The sequence below is a fragment of the Pleurodeles waltl genome, chromosome 10 (assembly GCF_031143425.1).
Source record: "Pleurodeles waltl isolate 20211129_DDA chromosome 10, aPleWal1.hap1.20221129, whole genome shotgun sequence".
Lineage (NCBI taxonomy): Eukaryota > Metazoa > Chordata > Amphibia > Caudata > Salamandridae > Pleurodeles > Pleurodeles waltl.
In genome coordinates, this window is record NC_090449.1 from 627,639,999 (window position 1) to 627,664,314 (window position 24,316).

At 45.9% G+C, this 24,316-nt stretch overlaps 1 protein-coding gene across 1 annotated transcript in view; it reads left to right on the top strand.

Annotated features, from left to right (window-relative positions):
• GALNT11 (polypeptide N-acetylgalactosaminyltransferase 11) overlaps positions 1–24,316 on the top strand; it is a 366,701-nt gene that overhangs the window by 194,337 nt on the left and 148,048 nt on the right. The window contains exons 6-7 of the mRNA XM_069211112.1: positions 7,718–7,967; positions 19,135–19,252. Of these exons, the coding sequence (XP_069067213.1) occupies positions 7,718–7,967; positions 19,135–19,252 (368 nt within the window). The remainder of the gene's footprint in view (positions 1–7,717; positions 7,968–19,134; positions 19,253–24,316) is intronic.

A 24,316-nucleotide genomic window follows, 5' to 3' on the forward strand; every position in this document is an offset into this window, starting at 1 on the left:
TAACCCACAGCTCCTACTGAAAATCTGGAGGAAAGGTTTTTAAACGTTTCAAAACTTCTTTCTGGTGCCCAACATACTCGAATACTCTTCTAAGGCCCCAGGACCTCAGGGGAGGACACTTAGAGATTTCCAGAGTGTCATAAAGCAACCTCCAGCCACAGTCAAGTTGCCACTGTTCAACTGTATATTTCAGGAAAAAGGCCTCCATCAGGCAGTTGTCTCCCTGTAGCCACACAGGAGTCAGCCAACTGACCCTTGGAGTCCGCTTCTTTGCCCTGGGTACAACAGAAAGCTGGTCCAGTCCTTCTGGTTGCCTCTCATGTCGCACACAGCCGATCCAGTCTTCTTCTGATCATCTGCAGGTCCAGTAAATGGTATGAGGATGGCCCTTTTGTAGGCCACATTCTGCCTGGCACCAGTGGGGTTGGCTCCATAGTACTCCCTAACCAATGGGGTAAAAGTTCCCGGGGGCATGTCTCTTCATTTTTTAAACAGTTCCTGTTTGCTCTGCTGAAAATAATCTCACAGTGCCCTTTTGTGTGCCCACCTAGAGGGTGTAGCCAGTGTTACCATTTGTCTCCTCGCCGGTGATCACTCAAAAGTGGTTCTCGGGGTAGCTTTCCTCCCACTGGGTTTGGGCCAGGCTGACTATTGGGACAAAGGCTGGGGCCCACACAACATTTGCTTGTGACATAGCAGGTCGCTTTGAAGTTAAATTCCGGGGCCCACACAATGGTCGTCCTGCCAGAAAAAGAAAATGCCTCCCCACTCGTAAGCCAGTGGGGGACAATGCAAATTATCCTCCAGCAGCTCCTAGAAGGGTAAAGGTAACATTCTAAAGGTTACATTTCTAATATGTCTTATGAAAATCCAACTTCAGCATTCAATTGGGTTGTCAGTAAATATAAAAATATGGGGGGGTGTCCAAGATGGTGACCGACTAGGTCTACCTTCTCGGAGCTCAGCCAATAGGCATACCTTTAGGGGCGGATGCCGATCATCCCCGGGCCTCCCCCGGCCACCCTTTGCTTCCTGTGGGCCCCCAGACTGCAGCCTTCCCTAAACTGTGACACGTTTGGTGTGTGGAGCGCCGCCGTACACTGGGGGTGAGTGGCTGCTGCCGGATCCTCAGCCATCCTTCACTTGGCCCTCTGAGCCGTGGTGGTGGCATAAAGACTCTGTCTAGCTTTGTGGGCTGTGCTGGGGCCAGTGCGGGCCTTACGGTGGAGGCTTGAGCAAGGGATCGCCGATTGTGGGCATTCTGCTGCACCACCCTCTCTTTCTATTTGGTTGGGTCTGGCCTGTCCTGCCGTCTGGGACACTCATTAGTCCTGCGGACTGCCTCCTAAGGCCTTGGGCATGCCGGGGGGTTGGGCCGACCTGCCAGCCGGGCCTAACTATTGTGGACCCTCTGCTGTTCCGACTGCCTATCAGTCGGTCGTGCAGTGAGCTTAACATCCTCTCACCAGGTGGGCACCTGGGATGGAACGGGGAGGGGTGCAGCACTCCTGTGGACCTTTTGAAGGTCTTGCACGGCTGGGACGACCCATCCTGCTACCTGGTGGTTTCGACCCCACCCCCCCATCCCCTTCTCCTGGTACCACTATTTAGGTACATGTTGGCCTTCTGCTGGTAGTGGGACGAGACCATGCTAAAATATCCTTCTGCGGCCCAGCGTGCTGTCAGACTGGTTCGTCCCATTACTTGCCCTGTGCCTGATATGTTTACTCGATCCAGCTATTGCCAGGCTCACCTAACATCTGGATTGGTCTAGCGCCATTGTTTTACTCGCCGACCATGTGCCTTGGATATAATTATTGGCACTGTTCTTGCCAGCAACTCCCTCCTTGGAGGCGGCTACCCCCTAATGCATCATCAGTATCTCTGGTTCCGCTTCCTTGCTTGACTGGCGTGGACAGCGGTGCAAATACTGCACATCTTAGCCTTCCGGGTGCAGTTTGGCTGAAAGACCTATCAGACCCCTCACATTTGTTTCTTCTGCATCTTCTCACCTACGCTTTAGCTCTAAGACATTCATTCTAACATCGGCGGTATTGACCGCCAACCGCCGCGGCGACAGCCACTAAAATACGTTGCCACGGCTACCTACCGTCTGCCATATTATGACCGTAGCTGGAATTCCACTGAAAGGAAGGCAGAATTCCGGCTGCGGCCATGGCGGCGTACGGCAGTAAGGTGGTGCTGCTGCCAGCAGCAGAGCCACATCAGTAGAACGACGCAGACTGTATCATGACCCATGATATCGCCTGCCAGTGTTTTGCTGGCGGACGCTGCTGCTGGCAGCAGCGCCCCGTCCCGTCTCCTGCCGGAGGACCCCCTGCCATCAGGTAAAGCAGGTACTTTGACAGGGGAGGGGGTTTGGGGGTGGTGTCGTGTGTGTTGGGGGGAGGTTCGGATGTATGTTTGTGCGTGCATGCAGGTGTGTGGCGTGTGGAATGCGTGTGTACATGCATTATTTGTGAGTGTGTGTATATGTTGTGTTGTGTGAATGCGTGGGTGCCTGTATGTATGTCAGTCTGTGTGGACGAGTGTGTGAATGGATGTGAGCATGCGTGGGTGAATGTGGGTATGAGTGTGTGTATGCATGTGTTTGATGATGCGTGAATGTGCGTGTATGTCGTGGGGGGTCCGGAGGGGGAGGGTAGAGGAAGACTTTGGAGAGGGGGAGGGGGCAGGGTGAGACCCCTTTCAGAGACAGGGAAGGAATTCCCTGTCACTGTTAGTGCCTACCGCCATGGTTTTCGTGGCAGTAAGGATGCCACGAAAACCATGGCGGTAGGCGGGGACATAATCCCGCGGGTGGGACAGCGGCGGCCGCCTGGCTGGAGACTGAAGTCTCCAGCCTGGTGGCTGTTACCGCCCTGGTAGACGGAGAGGTACATTGGCGGTTTGGCTTGAGCCAAACTGCCAATGTAATATTTTGGGGAAGAGTACCGGTAGCCTGTTGGCAGTACTTTTCTCCAAAACACCGCCGTCCGCCAGGGTCCTAATGAGGGCCTAAATGTCTCATGGCTTGCCCCTTTAGCGGACCAATAAGGCCACATGTGCTGCCCTATCCATTCTGCTGCTTGGGGGGCACTTGGAAGGTATAACTGCCCTACAGCCGACGGGGGACTGGCATCTGTCCTATGATATCTTGATCCACGAGCTGGGCAACCTGGTGTCTCGCACTTCACAATGTCCTCCCATTGCTATAATCAAAAAAGATGCTACAGTAAAAGATTTGTTCCACTAGATGCCGGCAAAGAAATCTGATAAAGCAAATGAGGCCCCTTTGTCTCCACCATCTGCTGATGGCCCAGGGGCAGAGGAAAACCCATTCTGATGAAGCCATAGTTACAAGGGCATTCCTGGAGCCCTTTGCGTTGACTTTGCAGCTCTCAAACAGGACATGGCTACGGAAGTAAAATACCTGCGACGCGATTTGGGTGATCTGGGCCATCGTGGGAACTCACTGGAGCAGACCCATGACTCCAGAGAGAAAGAGCTGGATTGGCACTGTTGGAACTAGTGGAGCTAGGAGACTTGAATCAGGAATTACGCTATCAAGTAGAAGAACTTCAAAACAAGTCCCGCACTCAATTAGTCGCATCAGGGGAGTCAGTTGCATGCGATCTCTGGAAATCTGGAGGAAGTTGTTATTTGCCCTTTTCGCCACGTGGCCCCAGCACTGGCAGACTAGGAGATTATCCTTGACTACACTCATTAGGCAGGACGCTCCGCTGGCACCCCAGATCAGGGACAAGACATTTTGACATGCCTTCATTACTACCACCAAAAGGAGCTCATTATGGCTGCGACACATGATAGGTCTGCCATAGAGTTTGAGGTTCTGAAATTAAGGCTATACCAGGATCTCTACCTGATAACTTTACGACGACAACGGGCTCTTCGGCCTTTGATAGAGGCCGCACAGGAACAAGGCATCAGATATAAATGGGGACATCCCTTTCACCCTTAAATTCGTTTGGTAGAATAAAACACAGATCATTCGCACACTCGAGGATGCCGGCTCACTGCTAGGAATGTCCAGGCTGCTGGGCGACACTTTAACCAATTCCTCTCAACATGACTCAGATGCCGCTCCCTCGGGTCCGCGCTGTTATACTCCCCAACTGAAGAAGGCATGCAAACCCTCAGAGACTGAAAGCTGTGAGGAGAGGGATGCACTAATTAAGCAGCTACAACATTGAGACAGTGCAATATATGCGGACACTGACCACCAATGCCCTCGCTGAACAACTGGGCCACCTGGAGGAGGCAGAGGGAGATCACCCAGATTCATCCTGCAGGGTGTAGATTACTTCTACATGGCATCTACCTTCCCCTTCTTTTCACTTTCAGGATGTAGTTACTTTGACTGAGCTCAGTGGACCTACCTATCACATGGACGACTGCAGAGACTTGTTGCCGGCAGCACGGACCCTCATTGATTGCTTCTTCTTGTTCCTAAACGGGGAACCTTTATGTTATATGGTTGTTGTTTGTCCCCACCTTTCCGCTCCCCCTGTGATCCCCTCCGACTTTCCCTATACATTACTGACTCCACACATCGGCGGTCCAGACAATGTATTAGCTTCTTCTACCTATATGTGGTCCACAGTAGCTTCCAGCCTACTCATAGGTAGATGATTACTATCCTCAGCCTCGCTGTTCGAGCCCTTAATGCCCCTTTGAAGCGCCTGGAACTTTTGTCCTTTCTCAAGGATACAAATTGTGACATCTATCTCTTGCAGGAGACAAATTTACTTAAAGGAGATTGGAAACGCCTACGCTCCTGGTGGTTTAATCAACAACACTTTTCATCAGAGGTGACAAAGAAAGCAGTGGTGGCAGTTTTACTGGCAACCCACTTTCTGGGCCAGGTGACACAAGTACACACTGATGTCCCAGATAGAGTACTCGCACTGCACATTGATTTGAAATGGCATGGGTTTACATTGGCAAACATATACGCACTCAATGATCACCAGGAGGCCTTTCTCCAAGCGGCTCTGGTGCAGGTGCTGTCCATACCTGACACAGATAGCTTCGTAGGTGGGGACTTCATAATGTCATGGATGCCCAGAGGGACATATCACTCCACCGATTGGGACACACCAATGCACATGCATTCCTTTTTCGGCAATCGGTTGACTGATGTGGGCCTCACGGACGTATGGAGGCAGTTTCACCTGACAGATTTGAGTTACACTTTCTTTTCAGCTGCAACTGTAAGCGGATAGGTTACCTGTTTGACTAGACTGGACTTCCACAGCTTCAGGCAGATTTTGGGATCCCCTCGGCAACCCACTGGCAATTCCTGGCTGTTCGCCACTGGCTGATGCAACCCTGGCTTTGCCATCCTGCTGGCTGATTCCCCTCCCCCCCCACTTTGAAAAATGGCTCCTCACCTGCTCCTCTGACAGGCAACTCTGGCCCACTATATATGCCTTTCTTACTGCCCCACGAAAGCCTGTAAAGTCGTCCCTGCGCGACACAGCTGGGAGGGGGAATGTGAACACTTCTTTACGGATAAAGAATGGAATGGCATCCTTCACCACACCCGTGCCTCGGCCCGCAATACCACAAGCAAAGCAATGTTTTTAAAAATTGCTCTTTATTGGTATTACACACCAGCAAGGATAGCTCAATGGAATGCGAGCAAAGACAATGCATGTTGGCGCCACTGTGGACAAATGGGTACACTTAATTCATCTTCTATGGCAATGCCCCAAACTTGATTTGTTTAGGAATGAGGTGCTGGCCGCAGTGAACAACATGTTAGACAAGGACGTTCCACGATTGCCTAGCTATGTTTTATTGGGACTCCCTGATCCCTTGACATACTCACTGAAGTCTCCAATGGGGTGGGCGATCACTTTAGCGTTAGGTGCTGCTAAACAGGTTCTTATGTCTGCGTGGGGTACAGATGACAGCCTCTCGGATCTGGACTGGCTACATAAGCTATGGGGGTTCCTGGGAATAGAAAAACTGACTGCAGTGGCGATTTACACTCTACTCATTTTTTATGAGACCTGGGGCACCTGTATTCACTATCTCTCAAACGAGTTCCGTGAATTGTCATGCCCGCTATACTTGCGGATCCTCTGTCTGACCCCCACAGACCAAGAGCCCCCCTGTGCCTTCGAACTGATGGCCTTCTCACCCTATACACATCATGGCAGCGAGACTGGTGTCTAATATTCCTCCCCTTCTCTCGCCTTTCCTTTTTATCTTCTTCTCCTCTCCCCTCCCTCTTCTGGGTCTGCCCAACCCCTGTATCTGGTTGTGAATTTAACATGCTCTTCTAGCCCATGGCTGTCTACAGTATGTGTTCCCATCGCCCGGTGGTTGTAAGTGGGCTATTATTGTATTTCGGTTACCCTGTTAAAAATAAATAAACAGATCTTAAGACTAAATATAAAAATAAGTATTTGACTGGAGACTGTAGCTAGTGCAGGTCAAAAGTTATAGATTTGCACATATGATCTATACTCAGATTTTTCCTATGTACCAGCTACAGCCTGACCAGTGATAATGTTGTTTTGGCCCTAGTCACTAGGGGAACATGCCATTTCTAATGTTACACATATTCCACTCTTAAATAGAATGCACCCTATCTTAAGGACAGCAGGGTGTGCTTAGGGGTGACTTATTTAATATTTAAATATCAGGTTTTCTTACCTGTCTAAAGAGTGATTGTGACCGGTCAATGACGAGGGTTCAAGCTGCTGTTGCCAGGCTACATAGTGTAGGTCTGAAGCAATGTTTCCACTGCCGCTGCAGTCCACAGATGGCATTTAACTTTTCATGCCATGGGTATATTAATCCATACGTTTTAAGCCAATTTCAACATGTGTTAGGGATCAGAGCACATACGCTGGACAAAAGGTAGCAGTGTCCCAGTTTTATAGTTCAAAATTTCCAACAGGTGAGTCCCACAAAAATAAAAATGTGTGGTTGACCACCCAAAAAGAGTGTCACTCAGCAGCATTCACCCTTTAAAGTTTCTTCTTTGGATCAGAGAATGACAGAAGGCCCAACACACGATCTTTCCACCAGTATTTATAACACAGTGCTAGAGTCATAGGAAGGGGCGTACCAATGCAAATGTGAAAGCCTTGGCAATGGGAACTAGTTACCTCTTAGACAGGAATTTGTTGTATCCTAATGAAGATGTGAAACTAAATGTAACTGAGAAATGCACAGTAGCTAACATGTACGTACAGTTGTGTTGTGAGGTGAAAGGAAAATTATCTTTTTTAGAAAAAAAAGTGAGGTGCTCCTGTCTGATAGGGAGTGCTAGTACTGAGTGTGCTATGTTTTTGTGTTATGCCTAACCATATCATGTGGATTAATGAGACCTGAAAATAAAGAACCATGGTCGGACTGGGACAAAAATAGGTCTCTGCACCAAAATAACAGTGGCCCCCGTTAGTTAAGCAAAGAGCTATAGGTCAGTGAAGAACTTCTGGGAATTGTAACAAACATTTAACTACCTGTAACAAACCTTTATTGGTTTTCTTTTTAAACGTGTAATGACCACAGTACCCTTTCAGGTATTGATTCTTACAGAACATGCCCCCGTTGTAAGATTTTGTGCGGTTTGGAAAGGCGTTCTGGAGTACTATCACTAACAAGTGCTGACAGTGATGAATGTAAAAAAAGAAACACCTGACCTTGTACATTTTTGCTTGTGTTTGTGTTTTTTTAGGAGAAGTGCTTGTGTTCTTGGACAGTCACTGTGAGGTGAACGAAATGTGGCTGCAGCCTTTGCTAACACCAATCAAAGAAGACCGCAAGACGGTGGTGTGTCCTGTGATAGACATTATCAGCGCAGACACGCTCATCTACAGCTCCTCTCCGGTTGTGCGGGGAGGATTTAATTGGGGTTTGCACTTTAAATGGGATCCTGTGCCTCTGTCGGAATTAGAGGGTCCAGGTGGCGCTTCTGATCCTTTCAAGTAAGCCTTTTGGTTTTACCATACAGTTTGAAAGTGTAGAAAAATACAGTACGCTCACATTTGTTTTTGAGGGCATGTTTTTTAAGGGAATCTTTCACATAAGAAAATAACCAGGCTGTTTTTTTTTTTTTTTAACTGTTCCATCGAGTGTGTATTCTCTCTCTCTCCCTCTCTCTATAACAGATTTTGTGGGGGCTTGAAGCTATATTCTTATTTATTTTGCGGCAATAATGTGCTATTGGTTGGATGATGTCAAACTGTTTTTGATATTCCAAAGAATTACTAGTTTCCCCCCCTTTCTTGTTTCATTTCTTTTCCTCCTTTACTGTTAAATCAACATAGATTTATGTTATTCAACTCCCTTGCAATATGGGCGTTGCAATAATTCCTCTCGGCCCCCCCTCTTTTTTTAGTAGTACCTTTTCAAATTCCATTATGTATTTATGGAGCACACTTGCAGCCTGCATTTTCTCTGAACTCCAAGCCTCTTGACATCAGCATTGCCTGATCCTGATTCTCGTAAGTGCATTTCCTTATTCCCTTCAATTTTCTTGGTTTCTTATTGTTATAAGTTTGCACACCAGTTCTTTTGGCCCGTTATTCTCCTAGCTCGTGGGTTGACATGAAAGTGTTATTTTCACCACTGTTGCCTTAAGGTAACTATAAATCGCGCCTTCGCAATGGACAGGTAATCACTCCACATATTATATAATTGATGAGATTTTGTATGGCATCTTTGATATCACTGCAACATTTGCAATAACATCATTGATAAGAAAACTGTGCATGGCAAAGGCGTGAGTTATAGTTACCTTAGGGCGTGCATTATAGTTACCTGAAAGAACTCTAACTATAACTGCTGAATTTCTATGGTTTTGTACGAGTAAATTCAGAGCCTAACTATAACGTCCCTGTAACCTTTGGATTTTTTCAGTGAATATATAATATATTTGAAGCATGTTTGGTTGTAGATTCACATGTAGTGCATACTTCTGCCATCTAGTGATGAGTTCGAATGTGTGCAAGTTGTTTTTCTTCGAAGATTTCTTTCAAGTCATAAGGCAAAGTGACTCCTCCTATGGGTGACAATGAGCATCAGCATTGACTCTATTGGTAGATTGTTTTCTTTCCTCTATCGGGTTCAGACTTGTTTTTTGGCGCTCTGGTTCGAGACCGTTTCCGGGCTCCCTTCAGTTCACTGTTCACTTCCACAGTTGTCTGTATTGTTCTTGATCACGTTCCATCATCATGCATCGAAAATAGAGAAAAACATTGCCTTAATTTTGCGTGCTCCACTTGTGGCCTTCTGGCCTATTCTTCACCTCATCAGCTTCTACCAATAATGCGCTGCTAATGGAACAGACTCCATTTTGCTTCTGTCACAGCTGCCACGCAAAATACTCGAGGACGGACCTCCATCAGGTTTGCAGGCCATTCCTGTCTCCTGATCATAAGGAAGAGGACAGTGAGGCTAGTCGAGAAGAAGACTTCGTGGGACAGTGGACACATTGCAGAGAGATGCAGCATAATGATAGCGAGGAAACACACAACATCTTGGTGCAAAAAGATGTTGAGGAGGAAAAGGAAGAACTGCATAAGGTATCTGTGTCTGAGAAAGAGGCCTTATTCATCCAGGACTCCAGCTCCAACCTCGATCGGTTTACAGATGCAGGACCTTCCTCTGGATCAGCATACCAGGGGTACCCATGGCCCTGTCCAGCCACTCAAGAGACACTTGGTTCCAACCAAATCTACAGCCCACAGGCCACCACTGCCATGGTAGGCACTGACCATCTGCTGCGGACGCGCCGCCCTTAGGCTCTGCACCGAAAGCAAAGCCGAAACCACCCTCTTCTGCATCGAGCCGACCAGCCTCAGTGCTGAGCTGACTAGCCGCCTCATTGGCTCTGAGCACCCCGGCATCGACAGCTTCTGCTCCGAGAACCCCAGTACCACCAAAACTGAAATCCAATTCGACTCCGAAACCCTCCACACTGACATTGGCTCCATAACCAATCCCACAAACCATGAAGGAACGGCTCTATCCGAAGCAGAAGAAACTGAAGATACAGCCTCTCACTGGCCGTATTTTAGCTGAAGCTGTACAGCCTGCGCCTCAACAATCGAAGCTTCAGCTCTCCTTTGAAGAGGCTATAGACTTACGTGTGCCTCCTAAGATAAAGAAGGACACAGCAAAAAGCCCTATGCAGCCTCCTCTTCCTGTTTCTCCACCACCCCCTTCACCACCACCTCATCCTCCACCCTCTCCACCACCACTCCCTTCACTACACCACTCACATAGTGATATAGGGGACATCACACCACAGGGCTCCTCACAGTCCATCACTTGGGATCATGGGGGGTAGGGGTTGATTCATCTATTAATAGCCCACAGAGCCATGGGACAGCTATAATATTGATCCCCTGGGTGATACCAACCCAGATCTCTAGCCGGCCAAGCCATCATCCCCAATAACTCGTTGCTAGGGCAGCAGCATACCACCAGGTCCATTCGCTCAAAGACCCTATCGAATACAGTTTTCTCTTCAAAACATTTTTCATCACCAATAGGGCATGCCAATAGTTTCCAATGTTGAAGGGGATGCTGCGACACTCGGATTACATTTTAAAAGACCTGTTGTGGGCATGCATTATTACACCCAGGGTCAATAAAAAGTATAAAGTGGCACATTCAGACACAATTTACATCAAAGGCTGGCTTCCATCAGACTCCCTGGTGGCTTCTAATGCCCATAAGAGGGCCAAATCCCAGACCACAGTGGATGCTCCACTTGATAAAGAATCCAAGCTCATTGATGTTTCAGGGAAGAGAGTGGCAGCACAAGCTGCCAATCATTGATGAATTGCCAAGACACAAGGTTTGTTGACAAGATACGACAGGGTTCATTGGGATGAAATGCAGGAAGTCCTCCAACATCTCCCTGATGTTTATAAAAAGAGGGGTCATGAAATTGTGGAAGAGGGCAAATTAATATCAAACTATTCCATCAGGTGTGCCCTTGATTCAGCGAACACTGCTGCCAGGGGCATCAGTACCAGTGTGCTGCTTCATAGACACGCTTGCCTACGTAAATCTGGCTTCAAGTCAGAGGTGCAGCAAACACTTTTAAATGTCCCATTTGATAAGCAACATCTGTTTGGTCCCCACGTGGAGCAAACTTTGGAAGAAATGAGAAAGGACACAGAGGTAGCTAAATCAGTGGGGGCGCTCCAAACCACCACTGCTCTTGGCTCCTTTGGCTTCCTGCATATAATCAGGGCACCAAAAGTACACCTTCAGACGCCTCTACCTGCTCGTACAGCTATCAGCATTGCAGAGGCTCATACAGACAAAACAATTCAAAGGGTCGCGGAACAGGTGCATCGGCACACACCACATCCTCTACCTCTGTGACTCTCTTCTCATTCCCCCCAACCATCTAACACCTTTTTGGGGGACAACTACAACATTTGTTCCCCACCTGGAAAACATAACATCAGATCAGTGAGTGTTGGACATTATCCAACATGGTTATTGTCTGGAGCTCATCGACATGCCTGCAAACATCCCACTTTGAAAACACAGTTTCTCTGTAGAACACCAAAACCTGCGCAAACAATAAGTGCAGGCTCTGTTGCTCAAAGTTGCCATAGACCTTGTCCCTCGGCAACAAGAAGTTTTAGGAGTATACTCCCTATACTCTGTAATCCCTAAAAAAGACAGCTCACTACTGCCCATAGTAGACCTCGGACCCTTAAATCATTATATCTTATCAGAACACTTACTTATGGTCACTCTTCAAGATGTGATCCCACTGCTCCAACTTTATATCAGCACTAGACTTAAGGGATACTTACTTTCAAATCCTGATCCATCCAGCTCACTGCAAATACCTCAGGTTAGTTATAGCAGTAAGGCATTACCAGTTCCAGGTGATACCATTCCAAGTCACTACTGCACCCCTTGTGTTGACTAAATGTCCAGCATCACTAGCAGCACTTCTTTGCAGACAGAATATTCATGTCTTCCCATATCTGGACAACTGGCTCATCAAAGCCAGTATGCTTCTGTTGTGTCAACAACACACTCTGACCACTCTATACCTTTTCCACCGACTAAGGTTTACCATCAACATAAAGAAGTCACACCTTCAATCTTCACAGATTCAGCTGTATCTAGGATTCACCTACCCAAACATAGTCAGGATTCAGAACATAAAAGAGTTACTACAACAGTTTCTCCCTAATCAACACATAACAGTCAAAACACTTATGCAACTCTTAGGCATGATGGCATCTTGCATTGCAATAGTACCACATGCATGACTGCATGTACCCCCACTGCAGGAAAGTCTGGCGCACCAGTGGTCACAGTCACAGGGTCAGTGACAAGATCTAGTGTTGGTAGACAGCTGCACTCATCACCGTCTGAAAACCTATCAAAGGGGTGGCGATTCCTAGATCCTGTTCCCCAGATCATTTTCAGAGTGGACGTGTCCCTCACAGGATGGGTTGCCCACCTACAAGATCTCAAGGTTCATTATCTCTGAGGCATCAAACACCTAGGTCTCTACATCAACTACCTCGAGCTTTAACCTGGCCACCTAGCATCGAAAGCTTTCTTAACTCACCTGACAGGTAAGGTTCTGGACTGACAACATGACAGCCATATTTTATCTACAAAACAGGGGGATCACTTTCTGTGGTTATCACGCCTATCCCAGCCAATTTGACACTGGGAAATACGTCACAATATCCCCCTGCTAGCGAAACACCTCCAAGGGACGGACAACGACTTTGCCAACCTCCTCAGCAGGGTGCAGCAACAAGTCTATGAGTGGGAAATCCACCCCCAAGTCCTCCTCCCATACTCCCATACTTCCAGAACTTGGGGTTTCCACAGTTAGACCTGTTCACAACTGCAGCCAATGCAAAATGCCCAGACTTCGCCTCCAGGTTCCCACACCCACTATCCAAGGGCAATGCTCTATGAATGAACTGGTCAGGCGTATTTGCACTTTTCCATCTCAAGTAACATCTCTCACCTCATTCTGGTAGCTCCCATGTGGGCTCATCAACCATGACTGGCCACACTGCTCTGGCTCTCTGTAGTTCCCCACAAGAAGTTTCCCCTCAACTTGTAACTTCTCACTCAGAACCACGGAGAAGTCAGGCATCCACATCCAAAGGAACTCATCCTTGCAAGTTGGCTCCTAAGGTCATAGAATTCGGTTACCTTAATCTCCCACCTGAATGTATGACCATTCTTAAAAAAGTTAATAGATCAACAGCTAGAGTGTATTGCGTAGCCAAGTGGAAATATTTGTTTTCTGCTACCGCAGTTAACACATTGATCCATTTGATGCAGCTGTTCAAATCAGTGTCTTCTATCGTCTCCATTGGCAGACCTCTGGCCTAGCTTACAATTAGCTGCAGTGGCTGCCTATCTACAAAACAGGCAACACTTATCCTTATTCATGGTACCAGTTATAAAGGCATTTATAGGAGGCCTTGAAAGAGTAATTCCCCCTAGAGTTCCTCCTGCACCTGCATGGAATCTCAACATTGTACTCACCAGGCTTATGAGTCCATCATTCAAATCGTTGCATAACAGCCCCCTCCATATTTATCTCTTGGAAGGTCGCCTTTTTAGTGTCTATCACTTCACATAGCCCTGCCAGTGAGCTTCCAGGCATTAACGTTGGAAGAACATTTCTTCCAGCTATACAGAGATAGGTTAGTCCTTTGAACTAACTGTAATTTCCTCTCGAAGGTGGTTTCCAGTTTTCACTAGGCCTGGGAGGAGTTTGCGGAGTTCCACGTGACCAAAAAAACTCTGCCGCGATATGCAAAGTTCTGGAAGCAGCAGAGTGCTTTAGGTCACGCCGTTCACACTGATTTTTAATGCCAGGTATTTGTCCTGTGCTGAAAAATCAGCGCAAACGGCACCACATGCAGCGCACGAGGGCGAAGCTTCTCTTCTGGTGCTCAATTAGATTTTCGACTCGAGCAGCAGCTTTCTCAACGCGAACGGAAGGTTTCTCAACGCAAGCAGTAACGACCATCCGTGACATCCTACGTGGATCTCTCTGGGAGGTGGTCCCAAGTAAGATTTTCTTCACATGTGCTTGCCAACTTAACATTGGCGAGCGCGAACGAGGGTAAAAACCGCCTACCACTGCGGCGACGGCTGCCAAAAGACCATTGCCGCGGCTACAAGCCGTCCACTGGATTATGACCACAGCCGGATTTCCGCCAGAAGGATGGCGGAAATCCAGCTGTGGCCATGCTGGCGGATGGCGTTAAGGTGGCGCTGCTGCAAGCAGACTGTATCTTGACCCATGATACGGCCTGGCGATGTTCGTCTGGCGTACGCTGCGGCTGGCAGAGGACCCCCTTACAACAGGTGAGTCGGGTGCTCTGACAGGGGAGAGGGGTGGGGGTGTTGTGTATGTGTATGGCTGTGCGTGTGTGAATGCGGGTGTGTGTTGGGTTTTGTATATGTGTGCATGTATGGATGTGTGAGTGTGTGTATATTGTGTTGTGTGAATGCATGTGTGCTTGTATGTATGTGTGGGTGTGTGTGTGTGAATGGATGTCTGCATGCGTGGATGTATGTGGGAATGAGTGTGTGAATGTGTGTGCATGAAGGTGCATGAATGAAAGGGTGGTCTGGAGAGGGAGGGGGAGTGAGGGGGAACCTGGGGAGGAGGGTGGGGGAAGACCCTTATCAGTTACAGGGAAGGAATTCCCTGTCACTGATAGTGCCTACCGCCATGGTTTTCATGGCAGTAAGGTTGCAACGAAAATCATGGCGGTAGGCGGGGTCATACTCCTGCAGGTGGGCTAGTGACAGCCGCCGGGCTGGAGAGTGAAGTCTCCAGCCCGGCAGTCGTTATCGCCGTGGCGGGCAGTGTGGTACATTGGCGGTTTGGCTCAAACCGCCAATGTCTTTTTATTGAGAAAAGTACCGCCAGCCTGTTGGCAGTACTTTCCTCCATATTAACGCCGTCCGCCAGGGGCAAAATGACCCCCTTTATGCATATATTAACAGAACTAAAGAGTTTTGTAAAATCAAACAACTCTTAGTTGCTTTTTTGTACCCTCAAAAGGAACAGCCCTTATCTAAATTAGGCATTTCGAGATGGATAATTAAATACATTCAGACCTGTTACGCCAAAGCTAAAATAACTTTGCACACACCTCCTAGAGCGCACTCTACCCATAAGATAGGAGCTTCAGTGGCATTCCCGGGCAATATCCCAATAGCTGAAACTTGTTAAAGCAGCTACATGGACTAACACACTTTCACTAATCATTATTGTGTGGATGTGTTAGCACGCCAACAGGCAAATAGAGGACTGGCAGTGCTACATACCCTTTTTCAAACAACTGCAGCACCCACAGGTAAGCCACCGCATTTTATTTCTTCACATCTACATTGATACACTGATTACCCTTATTGCTGCTTGCTATACAGTAACTGCAACAAATGTTTGATCAGAGGGAGTGCCTAATTTATATAGAAATTTCACACTGGCACCCATTTTTGGATCCCGGATCATGCTTCCTACACTCATTGACATAAGCTCTGATGAGATAGTTTAAATAAATGAATAAAATACATCCGATTTCGATGGGTGGTCATGTCCCCCTACCAATAATGTTCTTTATTTGCAGTCGACACCACCCATATCAGCATTTACTATGAATCGTATTTGCTAATAACGTGGACTCCCATTGCAGCTCTTCCTATGAAGGGAAACATAGCAAATGCTGCTTTGCCCTTGTCAGCTATTTCCTTTTGCTCATCCAATCTCCTGAGCTTACAACATAGTCGGAGGTATGAGGGAAGAAGTGAGTTAGAGGTTTGCCTACTGCTCTCGGTCCATTACTACAAACATGACTTTTCAAGCCCCTGTCATACCGGACGGGCCTTATGCAGCCCTACTGACCCTAAAGAAGAAATTACCCATTTGTAAATCTCATAGATTCCCTAGTTTAGTTGTTTTAGATGAGTAATTCCAGTTATTCGTAAAGATATGTTATTGGACAGAAGTCACAAGATCAGATGGTCATAAATGATGTATTTTTATGATGACTTGTTTAAGACATATGTTATATAATTTCATTGCTTGGTCAATAGTACTCTGAGCTTTTCTGAAACTGACTTGGAAAGGTGACAGTAAATTATTATCCTCAACCCAGGTTTCTGTTCTGGTGAGGACTACTGCTCATAATTCTTCCCTGCGCTATTAAGCAGTGAAATTGGGTGATAATTTGGCTCGGTGACTCCGAGAGCCCTTTTACGGAGGGGGACTATAACTGCTGTCATCCAGGAAGCCAGGACCTTCTTCATTATCCAGTCTGCGTTGAACACTAAGGTTAATACAGGAGCCCATAAAGAAACATTACTACCAAAGGCTTCACCTGGGACACCGTCAGGACCCAGGGGCTTCATTTAGCTTATGGGAAAAATGGCTACCATATTTCTTCTTCTAAGAATTTGCTTGCCCATTTCCTGCTGTTAGAGGGCAACTACTGGCATGAGCCCAGATTTGTATGAAGATGGAATGTTCTTTGGCCAGGGGTGGATGGTGCAGCTGTATTCATAGCCATATTAGAAGCTGATGTTTTATATATTCCCCCAAAATGATTAATCCATGCTGCTGAGTTGATGCATGGGTTCAGTGTTCTTAATTAAACCTAAAGAAAACGTCATTGTGCAGTGAACAATCCCAAATATGATCAGAGTTACAAAAATTGTCCTGCGCAGGAGTAGTTAGTTTGTTTTGTATTTACTGACTGTTTAGTCAGGTGAGCTGGGCTCTTATCCCTACTGGCACATTGTGTGATCTTGGGCAAACCAGTTCACTTCCTTGTGCTTCAGAACCTTTGCCTTCCTAAAATGAGAACACCTTAGAACAAGCTGTGTGACTGTCATGTTTTCTTCTCTATAGGGTATGTGATACGAATATGGCGTGCATGCTGATTAGTATCAGTGAATGTTCTGGTCTGGAGATCCAAATGTGAGCCTCAGGATGTCAGTGTGGAAGCACAATAATCAGTCTCTGGTCAGAAAGGAAGTATGAGGTAATTTGTTATCTCTGGCACTAAATGCCAAATCCAGTATGATTCATAACTTCTAGGGCATTCTGATTGGTAAGGGTAGTGACTAGTGCATGTGAGTATACTAAGGTCTAGAAGATTCCTGAGAGTTAGGATCAGGGAAAACTGAGCAAGGAGCGCATTGAAAGCTGCTCTTGAGACAGCACTGGGTGGTCTGGGGTTTGCCAAGCCGGTCATTGGTGGTAGGGAGCCAAGAAGGTCTTCATCTAGGAGAACCTTATCATGAAGGATCCGGTCCACCCAAAGAATGGACCAGACCATAGAGAATCTAACAGTCTACCACCACACCAGGTTGTAGAACAAGCTGTGTGACTGTCATGTTTTCTTCTCTATAGGGTATGTGATACGAATATGGCGTGCATGCTGATTAGTATCAGTGAATGTTCTGGTCTGGAGATCCAAATGTGAGCCTCAGGATGTCAGTGTGGAAGCACAATAATCAGTCTCTGGTCAGAAAGGAAGTATGAGGTAATTAGTTATCTCTGGCACTAAATGCCAAATCCAGTATGATTCATAACTTCTAGGGCATTCTGATTGGTAAGGGTAGTGACTAGTGCATGTGAGTATACTAAGGTCTAGAAGATTCCTGAGAGTTAGGATCAGGGGAAACTGAGCAAGGAGCGCATTGAGAGCTGCTCTTGAGACAGCACTGGGTGGTCTGGGGTTTGCCAAGCCGGTCATTGGTGGTAGGGAGCCAAGAAGGTCTTCATCTAGGAGAACCTTATCATGAAGGATCCAGTCCACCCAAAGAATGGACCAGACCATAGAGAATCTAACAGTCTACCACCACACCAGGTTGTAGCAGCTATCAGACAGATTCCCTGGAGCTAAACATTTCACACGCACACAGAGGATGCAGTAACCAATACCGAGACCTGTTGATGCCTATGTGTATGAAGAAAGGATCATGAGGAAATGACCTTACATTTTGGCTTCCTTTCATTGTGTCCACGCTATCTAACTATTGATGTAAAGTAGGTGTAAGACACACCTGGGTTTTGTTGCAAGGTGCCTGTGGTGATGATTAAATCAGCAGTGTTACCTTTCTTGTGGGACTGTTGCGAGTTACAGATCCATGATTTCTTTCCCTCAGTGAGCAAGTTTTTCCTGTCACATTGGGTAGGAGACAGAAGGAGGCCAGCAAAAGTTGAAATCAACCTTCGGGTTCCACAGCCACCTCCCTATGCATTGTTTTAGTACCAGGGTCAGATTTGTAGAGTTTCCTGGACCCAGATGAGCAGGATGGAGACAATAAGTATGCTCAGCAGTATGATAATTGTTTATTTTCCCGGAATAAATATAGCACACCAGACTAGGAATGTAGGCCTGCTCCTGTACATGTTAGCATCAACCTAAGTACATCAAATGAGTGTGGACAAGAATCGCAGAACTGGTGAAAGCAAGACTATAAAGCAAAAAAACATATTTGTCATCAATGTGGGTATTTTTTTTTTATTTTTCCACTGCTGTAACTTTTTAAGTGATTTTTCACTATGTAATTTTCACTCAACTTTTCAGATGTTTATCTTACCTTAGAAAACAGAGAAGTTATTGGTGTTTCTGCAATAGTTTTAGCTGCTTGTTAGTGTAAACAAATTAGACTACTGCAGTGAGATCGAAACATCCTGCTAACCGAGAAACATTTAATGGTAACAGTCATACAATGGAGAACATTGGACAACTCGGTGACCACGTTTGCACTAGTCAGTTTAGAAGAGTCCTCAGCCCTCCACATCAGTTTGTCAGGAATGTCTGCAAGTGTACCCTTGGTAAAAGCTGGCACTGATATTTAACAACATTACATTTTATCCTAACTTTACGCATAACCTATTAAAAACAGTTGGCTAGTTAATTATTGACAAAGATTGACCAAAATCTTTCTTAGGGATTCCAGATTTTACAATCTGTTAACCGAGAAAATGTACTTTTCTACCTATAAACACATGTTTAAAAAGGTTGCCTTTTTAATAATGATTTTTTTCACAAGCAAAGAAGATGGTTTAAAAATGGAGGATAAAAGCTTTCGCCTGTCTTCTAGGTCCCCAACGATGGCTGGAGGTCTGTTTGCAATGGATAGAGAATACTTTAATGAGCTCGGCCAGTATGATAGTGGAATGGACATCTGGGGAGGAGAGAATTTGGAAATCTCATTCAGGGTAATACATGTACTTTCATAATGTTTTCCATATACTTTGAAAATGTTTATATTATTATTACAACTGGTATTGTTATGCTTTAATTGTGAAAATTACATTACAGTTTCATGGCACAATCACTAGCAACTGTCTTCAAGAGTACATAAAATAACAAAAGAAAGTTATGAAATTTAGCACCTGATGATTTTCCCTATATTTATTTAGCTCATTTTTTCTATAGTATGGAATTTATCCTTTGGACTGTGAGAATGCTTTACATATGAAACATTTCACATAAGTTACATGAGTATTCTACATATTCTGATCTTCAAAAGAAGGTAACGTAACCATTTAGTGAAGTAGGTATTCCAAGTTGTATAGACATTCGTGGATGTAATAAGGGCTCTGCATCCAGTCAAAACAAAAGGTTGAGAAAGAAACCTGAGGCAGTGTCACCATGCATCAATAAAAAGATGCTCAGTGGTTACAAATGAATATTTTTGATGGAGGGAAAAGTAGCACTATCATGGGTGTCTGCAAGTGATGGCCATGAGAAATGAGAGAGGAAAGTGTTATCAGTTTACCCGTCAAAGAACGGGTCCTACTATTTAATTATCTGAAGTATTGCAGAAAGAAACACAGCAATCAGGAAGTAATAAGTTAGGTAGACCGACCTTGATGGTGTGTAGAGCTGGGTTTCCAGCAGTTGACTGTTGATTCATTCAGTTGACTGTTCAGTCGGGCTTTAAAAGATATGACACATTATTTGTGCCATATCTTTTGTTTCAGGTCTTGCACGCAAAACCTGAGAAAGAGGAGGATAAAGTTGAAATCTTCATCTGTGGTTGAGGTGTAGACTGTTGATCTTCCATAGTTAACTGCATAGACAGTTGGTCTTCCATAGGTGACTGCAGGAGAAAGCCCATTTTTAAAAAGCGATGGGGTGGCGACCCACCTAGGTATAAGGCATTACCCCAACCCCATAACAGGTCCAAAAGTCTTTCTCTACCCCTCACCCCCCCAACCCGGGAGCAGATTAGGAGAGGTTAGCCCCCAATCTTCCACCCTGACGGTGGCAAAAAGCCCACTAGACATCATGGATATATATATATGTTCGATGGTATGTGTAGCTGCTGATACACATGCTATGCATATTTTGCCATCTAGTGTTGGGCTCGGAGTGTTACAAGTTGTTTTTCTTCGAAGAAGTGTTTTCGACTCACGGGATCGAGTGACTCCTCCTCTTCGGCTCCATTGTGCATGGGCATCGACTCCATGTTAGATTGTTTTCTTTCTGCCATCGGGTTCGGACGTGTTTCTTTTCGCTCTGATAGTTCGCGTTGGAAAAGTTCTAAAACTCGCTAATTCTCGTCGGTATTGTTTAGATCGCGTACCATCTTCCATCGACACTTCGTTACCGTCGGGTCAAACATCTTTACTCGCCCTTCGGGGCGCCCGCGCCCAACTCGGGCCTAGTCGGGCCGACCGCGTAGAAGCCTCATGGACCGGACCCCATTCCACTTTTGTCCTCGGTGCCACGCAAAATTTCCCTACACAGACCAACATCTCGTCTGTAATCTCTCTCTCTCTCTCTCTCCAGACCATCGGGAAGAAAATTGTGAGGCCTGCAGATCCTTCCATTCGAAGAAAACTCTCCGAGACAGAAGAGCACGAAGACTCGAGATGGCGTCCAAGAGCACCGAACGTCTTGACGTCAAGGAAGAGGAGATCATGCACACAGCAGTCTCCTTTTGAGGGTCCAACTCCGAACAGGAGTCCGAGGAGGACAGACCGGTCACGGCAGGACAGCACGTGAGTACGCCTGCCCCTGTCCCAGCCAAGCCCAAACATAAGGCCTTGGGAACGCCACTGCTGGAAGGCCATGGCTCGACCCGTAAAAAGACCTTTGGTGACCAACCAACAACTTCGGCACCGAAAAAGGCCGAAGCTCTGTCTCCGAAACTATCAGACATCGATCCTTCGAGTCGAAACCTCAAAAATCGCTTTCCGGGCCGAGGCCAACATCCACTCCCAGCCTTTCGATACCGAAAAAAACAGCTTTGGAGCCAAAAAGACCAGTTTACATGGAGGAACATGAACTTTTGCAAGTACTTAAAGAAAACCATAGAATCACGGAGGAACATTCACAAATGGAGGATGTAGATGAAAGGCAAGCCAGAATTCATATTCACAAGGACACTGGCAAAATTATAACTGCACCTCCTCTGATGCCTAAGAGGAAATTGGCCTTTCAGGAACAATTGGACACTGCTCAGCCACCAGCTAAATGCCAAAGACTAAACAAAAATCTCCACCTCCTCAATTTTCTCCTCCTCAGTCTCCTCCTCACTCTCCTCACTTGCTTGTCTCTCCCCCTACTACTCCCACACCTGTACAATCTCCTGTACATTCATTTGATTCACAACAAAGCAATGTGGATCCATGCGATCTGTATGATCCAGATCCCATTCCCGATAACAACCCAGACTGCTATCCTTCCAAGCCATCACCACCAGAGGATAGTACCGGATACACTCAGGTTTTAGCTAGGGCGGCATCCTACCACAGTGTCACCATGCACACTGATCCCTTAGAGGATGACTTCCTTTTTAACACACTATCCTCTACACACACCACCTATCAGTCCCTTTCCATGCTTCCATACATGTTAAAGCATGCACACCAAATATTCCAAGAGCCAGTAAAGGCTAGGATAATTACTCCTAGAGTGGTGAAAAAGTATAAGCCACCTCTCTCTGATCCTGCCTTTATTACACAACAATTGCCTCCTGACTCTGTAGTCGTAAGCACAGCCAGGAACAGAGCCAACTCCCAGTCATCCGGGGATACACCCCCACCAGACAAGGAGAGCAGAAAATGTGATGCTGCGGGCAAAAGGGTGGCATCGCAGGCAGCCAACCAAAGGAGGATAGCCAACTCCCAAGCACTGTTGCCTAGATATGATAGGACACACTGGGATGATATGAAGGATATAATACAACATCTCCCCAAAGAAGGGCAGGCTATTACAAACAGCCAAATCAGGTCAGCCCTAGATTCTGCAGACACAGCAGCTAGAACAATCAATACTGCTGTCACTGTACGAAGACACCCATGGCTTAGGTCTTTAGGATTTAAGCCTGAAATTCAACAGGCAGTTCTTAATATGCCGTTTAACCACTTCAGTGGTGGAATTTCACAAACCTAAACAAAGGGCGGCCTTTTCAAGACCCTGTGCCTCAGACCATACTTACATCAGATGCATCAATGATTGGCTGGGGGGCACACCTCAACAATCACAACATTCAAGGACAATGGGACACCAAACACAAACAGTTTAATATAAATCACCTAGAATTGCTAGCCGTATTCCTAGCACTCAAAGCTTTTCAGCCTCTTCTCACTCACAAGAACATCCTTATCAAAACAGACAACATGACAACAATGTATTACATAAACAAACAAGGAGGGACCCATTCATCCCAACTCTCCCTTCTTGCCCAAAATATTTGGCAATGGGCAATCCACAACAACATTCACCTGGTAGCACAATACATTCCAGGGATACACAACCAATTGGCAGATGTTCTCAGCAGAGATCATCAACAAACACACGAGAGGGAGATTCATCCCCACGTGCTTCAGCCATACTTTCACCACTGGGGAACACCAGACATAGACCTATTCGCCACCAGCGAAAATGCAAAATGCCAAAACTTGGCATCCAGGTACCCACATCCTCTGTCCAAAGGCAATGCTCTATGGATGAATTGGTCAGGGATATTTGCTTACGCTTTCCCCCCTCTCCTGCTCATTCCATTTCTAGTCAACAAACTGCGTCAAAACAAACTCAAACTCATACTTATAGCACCAACATGGGCACGTCAACCCTGGTACACAACACTATTAGAACTCCCAAACAGACCAGATCCGTTATCACAAAACAAACAACTGATCAGGCATGAAGATCCCAAAATACTCAATCTAGCGATTTGGCTCCTGAAGTCATAGAGTTTGGATATCTACAACTACCAACTGAGTGTATGGAAGTAATCAAACAAGTAAGGAAACCCACTACCAGGCAGTGTTATGCAAACAAATGGAAAAGATTTGTGTATTGCTGTCAATCTAAACAAATTACCCCTCTTTCAGCATCAATACAATACATTGTAAGTTATTTGCTTCATTTACAAAAGGCAAATTTAGCATTTTCATCCATTAAAATACATCTCACTGCAATCTCTGCGTACTTGCAAAATATCCAACACAGCTCTTTATTTAGAGTCCCTGTTATCAAAGCCTTCATGGAAGGATTAAAACGCATTATTCCACCTAGATAGAACACCTCCAATACCATTGTGGAATCTAAACATAGTGGCCACACGACTTATGGGTCCACCATTTGAACCTATGCACTCATGCCAAATTCTATAGTTAACATGGAAAGTTGCCTTCCTAGTTGCAATTACTTCATTAAGAAGAGTTCGTGAAATCCAAGCTTTCACAGTTCAAGAACCGTTCATATACGTACATAAACATAAAATTGTACTTTGAACAAACCCAGAATTTCTCCCACAAGTTATATCACCGTTTCATATTAATCAAACTGTGGAGCTACCAGTCTTCTTCCCACAGCCAGACTCTGTAGCAGAAAGAGCCCTCCATACATTAGATCTTAAAAGAGCCTTAATGTATTACATTGACAGGACAAAATCCTTTTGGTAAACCAAACCGTTATTTGTAGCATTCCAAAAACCACATACTGATAACCCTATTTCAAAACAAGGATTAGCTAGATGGATAGTAAAATGTATTCAAACATGTTATCTAAAAGCTAAAAGGCAGCCATTAGTCACACCTAAAGCACATTCCACATGGAAAAAAGGGGCTACAATGGCTTTCTTAGGTAACATACCAATGGCCGAAATTTGTAAAGCAGCCACTTGGTCAACACCGCATACATTTACCAAGCATTACTGTGTAGATGTGTTAGCAACACATCAGGCCACAGTAGGACAGGCTGTACTAAGAACACTATTTCAAACAACGTCAGCTCCTACAGGCTGACAACCGCTTATGGGAGGT